At 33.5% G+C, this 10,957-nt stretch overlaps 1 protein-coding gene across 1 annotated transcript; it reads left to right on the top strand.

The window, feature by feature from the left end:
* Positions 1–419: 419 nt before the first annotated feature.
* On the top strand, positions 420–10,654 carry LOC111141960 (NKG2-D type II integral membrane protein-like). The gene is made up of 8 exons (XM_022494846.1): positions 420–453; positions 814–951; positions 2,771–2,869; positions 3,940–4,059; positions 5,137–5,208; positions 5,411–5,562; positions 7,291–7,397; positions 10,534–10,654. The coding sequence occupies exons 1-8, from the start codon at positions 420–422 to the stop codon at positions 10,652–10,654; spliced, it is 843 nt and encodes a 280-aa protein (XP_022350554.1).
* Positions 10,655–10,957: the final 303 nt, after the last annotated feature.

Below are 10,957 nucleotides of genomic sequence, written 5' to 3'. Positions count from 1 at the left end.
GATTCATGCACCTATGTCTTCCTTCAGTACATACTCAATTTTCATGAAAAATTTCACTATGAACTATCAATTACATTTTTTATGACAGTGGTTTTTCCCAATTTATTTCCAGATTATTACTTGCACAAATCAGATGTTATTAAAAATCTTGTTTTACATAATTTAATTAAATGGGAATTTTTTTTTATTTTTGCAAAATGGTTAGAAATATATCCAGTTATTTTCACATTTCCTTTGTGGTTTTTACCAAAGTAAGTTAGTCTCATACAACTGTAAGTAGCTGCCCTACTTAGACTAGGTCTGGACTTTTCATCAAGTCTAGGAGGATAGTAGAGAACAAATCTCTTCCTTCACCTACCAGCATCTTTGTGGGCTCTTCTTCACTACGGGGATAAAGAAATCATCTAGAAGGCTTCATAATGTCCAATGCTTCAGACTCTGAGCTGCCTCCAGGTATTTTTTTTTAAAATTCAAAATCCTATGCCATTTTAATGAAAGTAACATTTTAATTATCTTTGTCTATCATTACTGCTGGTTATGACTATAACAGGGGCATAAGTTCTTATATTTTCTTTAATATTTTTCAGACATATTGAAAGGATGCTTTTAAATAAAATTAACAGAAATAATGATCTGTTTCCTGGCTCAACCTAAAGTGTAATCAATCATTTAAATAATTTTAGCTGAGTGGGCTGTTGAATGGAAATGTGGTTTGAATGTCTACTATTATAATTGTTTTTCCAGTAATTTTTAAAAATAGTTCTGAATCTCTTAAATTAAGTTCTAATCTCAATTTATTTTCTATGCTAAAAGAAACCACAGAGCAGACAGAGACAATACCTATTGCAGACTTGGAACCATCTCCTGACCTTCCTCCCTCTCCTCCTTCTCCTCTTCCTCCTCCTCCAGAGCATGAATGGAGCCCAGTTTCTGAGCCTACCAGGATAAATGGTACAGTATACATAGCAGATTTTATGCACTTATGTCCTCTCTTTGTTATCTTATGGTACTTCAACTGATTTTACTTTTCTCTGTTACTATTTGGGAATTTTACAATTTAGAGAAAATATAGAGATATAAAAATTTTCAGAATGTATATGGAAGCAAAATAAAAGTGTGTTTTCTCACAAAGACATTTGAAAATTTCATACATTAAGGAAAATAGTCAAAGATTAAAGAAAGCCATTTGCCCAAATTTAGACATGTTTCCTGACATGAGACTGAGAGACTTAAACATGATCAAAATTCAAAATTTAAAACATGATCATGATTTAAATTTCAGCAAATTTGTAAAAAGACAAGAAAGAGAGAACCCTACCATATGATTGCCTCCTTTTGATTATATATAAAAAAAAAACATTTAGTAGAGCAAGATTTCTCAACTTCAGCACCTCTGGCATTTTGGGCTAGATAACTGTTGTCGTTCAGTGATTGTTGGATGTTTAGCAGCACCTGTGGCTTCTACTCACTAGACACCAGTAACACTTACCCCTCAGTTGTGACACCAGGAATGTCTCCAGATATTTACAAATGTCCTGTAGGGACAAAATTGTCTCTGGTTGATAACCACCATTACTGTATTCGGAAAGTTGAAGAAATGATTTGGACATTAGTTATTAATATAACCATTCTCTTTGATGGCAGAATTTCACCTTATTTCAGAAGTATAATTCTTCAGAAGTACAAATACTTTTTTTTTTTAACACTAAAGTCTATAGAAAAGACTATAAACAATGATGGCTGGAAGTTTGGTTTCCAGAATGTGGCAATGTAACATATTATTGTAGTGAAACTAAAGAAATTACAGATGATGTTTCACCTAAAACCAAATATCATCCAGTTAAAAAATTCCATAAGATTTGCAGTCATCCTTTAGGAGAAGAATATAGCACCAGTCAGCAAGTTCAAATAAAGAATTCTATCTTAATAATAACAGAGATTTAAAATAATTAAGTACTTCCTCATCTGAATATATTAGTGAGGATAAGGTAATCTGTACTGAAATTTTATACCTGGTATTTAAGGATATTTAATACCTGTTTGTAAGATTTTCACCTGTGGTGGAAGTCCCTAAGATCATGCTCAGGTTTGATGATTGACTAGGAGAACTTGCACAGATACATGTACTTATAGCTAAGATTTATGACAATGGAAGGATACAAGCATAGACAGCAAAGGGAAAATGTACATGGAGTGAAGAATGGTGGAGAGTAGGGTCTTTTCCCAGTACAGTCCCATGAGTCACACGAATTCCTCCAGTAAGATGTGACAATGTGTATCAAATGTTGCCCTCCCAGGAAACTCATTAGAGAATTGGTGTTCAGGATCTTAATTAGGAGTGATTATATAGGCAACCTCTGGCTGACATGTAACAAAATTCCAGACTTCCAGAAGGAAAGTAGGTGTTCATCATAAACTATATAGTGTGCCAAACAGTTTAGGAATAGTTAACCATTCTTATCAATAACCGTGGTGGGAACCATCTTGAAATATAGGTTTCTAGATGCCAAGGGCCAACCTTACAAGCAGGCCTTTCAAAGGATGGTAGTCAGGTCTGCTATGCTAACTCATTTCTGCACATCCTTTTAAGTGTTTTTTTTTTTTTTTTCCCTTCACATTCAGCCTAAAAGTTTATAGTAATTCACACATTGGATAGTATCAGAAATTTGGGGATATTTTAAGAGCAATAACAAGTGGAAAATAATGGTGTTAATCTTTCAAACAGTATAAGCCCACAATATCCCTGATTATCACTTACTCTGTTTCTTAGCTTCCTCTTTTTCCTTTTCTCTGCAAGGAATCATTCCTGTGACCGTGGGAATCTTCAGCCTGCTGCTCTTGATGTTGTGTGGGTTCTTTGGATATCAGTGTAAGTCTGATTAATTAGGGGAAAACTTTTCTCAGATTATGTTTCTTTAAACCATCTTCAGGTAATAGCTTTTGGTAAACGTTTTGTTGCCATTGAAAAAAGAACGGGCAAAAAGTGACATGAAATTAGGTGTGCCTGGGTGGCTCAGTGGGTTGAGCCTCTGCCTTGGCTCAGGTCATGATCTCAGGGTCCTGGGATTGAGCCCTGCATTGGGCTCTTTGCTCAGCAGGGAGCCTTCTTCTCCCCCATCCCCCGCCTGCTGCTCTGCCTACTTGTGAACTCTCTCTCTCTCAAATAAATAAGTAAAATCTTAAAAAAAAAAAAAGACATGAAATTATCACAACATTTTTAGTATATGGAAGAATTTAACTTTGTAAGCTCTCAGTAACTACAATATTTTTCTAGGGAAGCAATATTATTGCAATTACTGTAGACATCTTGATAATAACAATTATTATTATTACTATTTGAAAATCACAACTTGCTAAGAAATAAGGTCAATGAATATACAACTGTATTTATTTAGAATTCAGAAAGTAACTTCTTTTATAATTTGTTTGAATTCTCAATATCTCCAGCAGCCTAAATTAGATCAATAGAATGCTTTCATTATTACTAACATTATTCCCAACTGGTGATTTAAAAGTAAATGTTCCTCTTTCATTGATAACACTAGTTTGATACTGAAAACACTATAATTTTGATCAGGGAATGAAATTCTACACATTAAATCAACACATTAAATCATGATGCCAAAAGGCTTATTCAAGATGATCTTTGCCATTTTTGTTGTCTGTTTCAATTGAATTGGACCATTTTTCTATTAATAGAAACATGTATTCAAACTTATAAGGAAATCATGGTGATAGTTTAGATTAGATGTGGACTTTAGAAATAATAGTGGATAAATGAGACAGTATTTGGCCAAATAACTTTTTACAACTTTTGAAAACATTTATGGAGAACTTCAGTAGGTAGGAAACTAAAAAAATATATTCTTTATAATTGAATACACTGCTGTTTCATAATTAAGCATGTGGCTTACATGTATTGGGAATTCTTGTTCTTAGACTTTCACACTGTTGAGGCATCAGCAACCAAGATGAAGATCTTGAACGAATGGATTGAGTCTTTACAAAACAAAACTGAAAATTTTCTAAAGATCCAAAAAGCTCTTGACCGAAACAAAGGTAATATGAGAGCTAGAAAAAACTCTCTTTACAGAACGCAAGGTGGTTCTTACTACAGCCCTAAAATGGCTGATTGTGAAACTTAACAGGAGCTCTCTGACTCAACAGCATGACAGTTTGGACGGTTTCTTGCTTCTTTTTCCCATCATCCTCTGAAACTGAGTCACACATACTGAGACACAGCCTCCTATTTTAATTAGCTTATTTACTCATTTATTCATTCACATCTGTTCAAAGCACATTAAATGCCAGCCACCAGGCTGTGATCAGCGTGACCCTTGCCCTTAGGAGGCTCAGGAGAAATCGTATAAACCGAAAATAAATCAAAGTGTCTAGGTGTGAAGCAGAGGTACGTGTAAGATATTCGGAGAGCATGGGGAATGGGAGAACTTAAATATCTGAAAACTCATAGTATTTTCATAGTTTCTAAATGTCTCCTAAGGAGAGAAGTTTAAAATACTAGTCATCATAAAGCTTCTTTTATGCTAGTTAATTATAATATAAAATAGTCTGTTTACCATAAATAAATATTTTACAAAAGCCTCGTATTACCATATTTGTTTCCTGCAAAGTATCAAATCTATATGGAATAACTGAATCAATCATTTGAGAGTCCTTTCATGATAGGTTCTGTTAAAAGACAGATTTCCTTATTTTTTTTCCTTATTTTATTGAGATATGCTTCACAATATAACATTGTGTAAGTTTGAGGTGTGTGGCATGCTGGTTTAATGCATTTATATATTGCAGTATGATTGCTACCATCATGTATCATGTCACATATTTATCATTTCAATTTTGTATTGAGAACAATTAAGATCTAGTCTCTTAGCAACTTTGAATTTATAATACAACACTGCTGACTATGACCACTATGTTCTGCATTTTAAAAGGCTGGTTTCTAAGCAATCAATTATTTCAGCTAGAGATGAAACTAATTCAGAAGAGAAGGGAACTAAACCAGAATTATTTGTATATTTGCCACTTGAGAATTTCATTATTATGACCCTTAAGATAGTAAAAAAAAATGTCATATAATGTGTATTCTCATCTATTAAGTCTTACTGTCCAATGTAGAAACCCTAGAGTGGCTCCGGAGCCAGAAGGATTATCTCATTGAGGCTTTACACAAACTAAAGGAAAAACAAGGTAATTTGGGGGAAATCGAGAAAATTCTGAGTCGATAATTCTTTTAAAAAAAAAAATTCTTAATTCTTAATAATAATCTTATATATCTTAAAAGGGAAAGGTCTGAAGAAATAAGGCCTTGTTTGTGGGCTTTGAGGGTCTGTGGACTCTGAGCTATAATTACAATTATATATATTATAATTATAATTATCTTCTTTCCTAGGAGTAGAGTGTGGACCTCTTCTGAAGCACTGGGTTCAGTACAAAGACCACTGCTACCATCAAACCATGGAAATGGTTTCTTGGTTAAACTGTTCTGATCTGTGTGTCTCTTTGAATGCTACATTTTTTAAGACAGAAGGGAGTAGATTGGAGGTGAGATTGTATTTTATTCTTTGCTTCTGGGATATGAATATGTAATAGGTACCAGTTAAAGGAACTGTTCACCTGCACCACTAAAACCAGAGAAAGCAATACCCATGCTTCGTTTTTCACTCATCTTTTCCTGGTATGCTCCACTTCAGCACACCTTTTCTTTCCCAACACACCAGGCATACTTTCCCTGTAGAAGCATTGCATTTGCTGTTCCCTCTGCATGTAATGTTCTTCTCTCCTATAACCACGACTAACTACTTCACCTTCTTCAAGTATGCATTCATTCTGTTACCACCTTCTCAATGAGACCCACCCTGACAACCCCCATTTAAAACTGCAACTTGTGCATCAGTGCCCACCTTTTCTTCTACCCCCCACAGATGACTTCCTTTGTACTCCCAGTCCTTCTGACCCTGCTCTAATTTTTTTTTCTTTTCCTTGCCTGACCTTTAATTTCTTTTATTATTTTAGTTGCAGTATAGTTAACATACAGTGCTATAGTAGTTGCAGGTGTATGACACAGTGATTTGACAATTCTATATATTGCTCAGTGTACATCATAAGTGCACCCTTTTTTCCCCAAATTAACTTATTCTATTTAATTCAGTGACTGAAATAATGACATCATTATGTTTTGATAAGAGTAATATTTAATCCTTACCATCTAATTGACCCATCCCTCCCCTCCTCTATGGTAACCAACAGTTTGTTCTCCACAGTTAAGAGTAGGTTTTTGGTTTGTCTCTTTTTTTAATCTTTGTTCATTTGTTTTGTTTCTTAACTTCCACATATGTGTGAAATCATATGGTATTTGTCTTTCTCTGACTGGTGTATTTTATTAAGCATTATACCCTGTAGCTCCATTCATGTTGCAAATGACAAGATTTTATTCTTTTTATGGCTGAGTAAAATTCCATTGGAGATATATATGCCACATCTTCTTTATCCATTTATCTATTGATGGACACCTTGGGCCGCTCCCATATCTTGGCTATTGTAAATAATGTAGAAATAGAAATAGGGATACATATATCTTTTCAAATTAATGTTTTAGTATTCTTTAGGTAAATATCCAGTAGTGCAGTCACTGGGTCATAGGGTAGTTCTATTTTTTACATTTTTTGAGGAACCTCCATACTGTTTTCCACAGAGGATGCACAGTTGGATTCCCACCAACAATGCAAAACGAGGGTTCGTTTTCTCCACATCCTTACCAACAGGTGTTGTTGATTTTAGCCATTCTCACCAGCGTGAGGTGATACCTCATTGTGATTCCTTGCTCTAATTTCTTTTATAGGATTTGTCACCTTCTTACATATCATTTGTGTATATGATGTTTACTTCTATCTGGACCCAATCCCCTCAAATTGGGAATTTTCTCATTTTTGTTCAATGATATATTTTAATCTAGAAGAACAGACACAGAGTTTACTAAGTGCTAAAATGAGTTAAAAAAACAATTTATTTTTAGTGTGCAATGTCCTGCTGATTATACAATTTTCTATTAACTATCTTTTCTTTTTCTTCACATTTAATTCCTGGTTTGAGAAAAGCACAGACACCACAGAACTAAGTAATTTTTTGATGTTTCCTTTATCAGTGGACATATATAGACTGCAGTATTTTTATTTTTATGATTCTTTACTTCTTGCCTGACACAAATTACATATTTTTCATCTATAATGTGCTTTTAGTATTAATACTTTTGTATCTGTTTGTTCCATCCAGAATATCATGAAATTAATTACAGTAAATCATACTTGGCTTGGCCTGTCTTACAAGGAGGAGGACAATAAATGGAAGTGGGAGGATGGCTCCTCTCCTTCTCCTGAGCTGTAAGTTTCTGGTATATAACCCAATTCTTTATTCTTTTCTTAATGTCTTTTGCTTAAAGAGCTTGAGGAAATAGAGAAGATTACCTGGGACAGAATCTGGACATTTTTATTTCTTGCTTCTGTTATTTCATATTATACTGTCAGCAATTTTATAAATCATAAAGTTATTCAGATATTTTTTAATTAGTGTAAATATGCTTCTATTATTAGATGATCTGACTAATTACAATTTTAGATAAGAAATGTAATGTGGGGATGCCTGGGTGACTCAGCTGGTTAAGCATCTGACTTCAGGTCAAGTCATGATCCCAGGGTCCTGGGATCTAGTCCTACATCTGTCTCCTTGCTCAGTGGGGAACCTGCTTCTGCCTCTGCCTGCTGTTTTCCCTGTGTGTGCTCGCTCTCTTATTCTCTCTCTCTCTGACAAATAAATAAAATCTTAAAAAAAAATAAATGTAATGTGAAGAAGAATATGATTATATATAAACTTTGGGACATTTCTGTTGTTCTTAGAAGTATAAAATTTCACTCTTTGGCCACAGAGTTTGTGTTCTTTTTATGGTTTTAAGCACATATTGGTCACTGTGATCCAGAAACATTGCATTAGACATCTACGGCAAGTATGTGTGTGTGCGTGTGTGTGTTTCTATATCTATCTATCTATATATACATTTGTTTCATTGCTGTGTGACAAACTTAGAATTTCAAAGTTTTGATAATTTTGATAGCTCATTATTTTTATTTTGTTCTTTAAGGTTATATTCTTCTGATGTTTAGTGAAACTATTTTTCCTATAACCTATAATAATGCTTTTGACCATTTTATCCTATTTACTTTTTTATTTTTTGCTATAGCTTCTTATATATTAAGTTTCTAACCTCTCTTTCAGACATTCTTACCAGTTTTTTCCTTTAGTGATTTGCTGTTTAAGTTTATTTGCTTTTATTAAGTGAGGAAAGAGTTAACATTTAGGCATACTGAGATTGTCTTTATACATTTAAAATTTGTTTTGACATAAGATGGAGAAAGTTGAAGCATGTACATGTGTATTTACATTAGTTATAATTTTGTCTATCCCTAATATGTATATTTCAATTAGGGAATCAATTGTTAGAGTACTGTTTAAATGATTATTTTTTTCATCACTGAATTTAATGTCATATTTATCATATATTAAAATTTTAATATTTAAATAACCTAACTCATTTCATATGTCATTTAAATATTTCATGGTTTGTGTAAATATTTCAACATGTGAACAACCTTGAATATTTTTCTGGACTTAACCTATACCATTGTGTTAAATTCTGAGTCTGCTTATTTCCTTGGTTGATAATTTTATTTATTACTTTTTCTGGTTTTAATAATGAATTTTATTCTTCTTCCTTTGCCAAATGAAATATCATATTGGCTTTGAAATCGCATTCTTTCATTTTAAATTATAGAGAAAGGCAAGATATATCTTTGACATTTTCATTATAAGTGCCCAAATAAGTTTGCCTTACAAGAAATATCATTTTCAAATTAACGATTATAAAAGATAAAGGGATTTAATATTTCCATCTCAAAATTCGTTTAAGTATACAATTTTTTTAAATGGAGGCTTTGGTATCATTATATAAGTTTTCCTTTTTTAAAAGATTTTATTTATTTATTTTGGGAGAAAGTGAGAGAATGAGAGAGGCAGCATGAATGGGGTGGGCAGTGGGGGAGACAGAAGCAGTGTCCCTAGCAGGAAGCCTGACATGGGGCTTGATCCTGGGACCCCAGGATCATGACCAGAGCCAAAGGCAGACACTCAACCAACTAAGCCACCTAGGTACCCCTTTATCAGGTTTCTTATGTGATCATGGTCTATCTCTTCATATAGGGTAATCACATTCCCACAATCACAGTAAGTTTCATCAATCTTCTAGGGAAGGAAGAATGTCACAAACATTATGACAATAAAAACATTTCTTAATAATTTTAGTAATCAGGGGTGCCTGGGTGGCTCAGTGGGTTAAGCCTCTGACTTCGGCTCAGGTCATGATCTCAGGGTACTGGGATCGAGCCCCGCATCGGGCTCTCTGCTCAGCAGGGAGCCTGCTTCCCCCTCTCTCTCTGCCTGCCTCTCTGCCTACTTGTGATCTCTTTTTCTGTCAAATAAAAAAAAATAATTTTAGTAATCAGATTCAGGATGACATTAGATGTCATGGTAGATCATTTTATTTATTAGAATTTTGTAACTCGAATATTCTCCTCTGCTTCAAACCCTGTACAATGTTTGCTACACAGAATACTCAATAAGTATGTGGAATTAATGAATAGAAGAATGTATAAAATAAAATATTTTATTTTTCCTACGCAGTTAAGAATTTTTTTCTAATTTCTTTGACATTTTGAAAAATAATGTATTATGCATTTAATAATTGAGTAGATAAGCTTTACTTTTTCCAGACAATACTAGACAACTAATTTTGCTGTAGAGTTGATGAAAGGTAGTTTTACTGACAATACCTAAAATGCTCTAGATCTTTAGTCAAGGACTAAATTCAACCAGAGTTTTGATAGCATCTGCTATATGTCATTTATGTCAGTGGTGACTTTGTAAATTGAAGAACTCATCAGAGCACAGGGAAAGATCCTGACATATTACACAGACACAGATATACACAGACACCAAAACACACATGTGTATGTACATATATACTAAATTTCATTACTAATATTGAGTATCTAATATAATGTTTTTATAAGCAAAATATCCCTCCTTCAACTGCAACTGTGCATGCATAATTGAATGGCTTCTATTATGCCAATCTGTACTTAAAACATAAATTTATATCCCAGGTCATATGTCCTTTCATGCTATTGCCATAATTTTCCAGCCAGATCATTCTCTTTCTCTCTATACTGGTGTATATTTTACCACTTGTAAATAATTATCACATTTTGTGAAACTTATTTACTGTGTATATATTCATCTCTTCTATAAATGCATGAGTTCTTTATGCAAAAGAGGGAGAGTGTCTTTATAGCCTTGAGTTCTTGACAGCATTAGACATAATGAATTTCACATAGTGGTTTTTAAATAATATCATATAGAGTGAAGATGGTGAGTATGGCCAATGACTCGTGTTTTCTAATTTCTCAGGGGTTTGCCAGAACCAAGTCTGGATTTCCAGGGAAAATGTGTGTATGTAAATTCACACACTGTTGGTACTGATAACTGCACTAAATCCTCTTCATGCTTGTGTGAGAAGAGTGTCCTCTAAAAATCAGAAGAAGAAAGTTAAGAGAAAAGTTATGAAGCTCACACCTCAATAATATTACAGACTCAAGATCTGCTGGTCTTTATTTTATTGTTTTTTCATGTTATTTGTAAATTTTTTTTCATGGCAGAAAATGATAAATGACTTTGTAATAGAAGGCAAGATCTTAAGTTGTAGCAGAAATCTCCAAGTAATACAGAAAGTTTAGAAATACAGAACCTGTTTGATTTTGTGAGAATTATATGAATGAACCAATAAACATATCACTTATTATGACTACTTAATCTTTCTGGGTCTCTTTTATAT

The sequence above is a fragment of the Enhydra lutris genome, unplaced genomic scaffold (assembly GCF_002288905.1).
Source record: "Enhydra lutris kenyoni isolate GAN:26980312 unplaced genomic scaffold, ASM228890v2 scaffoldscaffold7, whole genome shotgun sequence".
Lineage (NCBI taxonomy): Eukaryota > Metazoa > Chordata > Mammalia > Carnivora > Mustelidae > Enhydra > Enhydra lutris.
The sequence above is the reverse complement of the archived record's forward strand: the minus strand, read 5'-3'. Positions and strand labels throughout refer to the sequence as shown.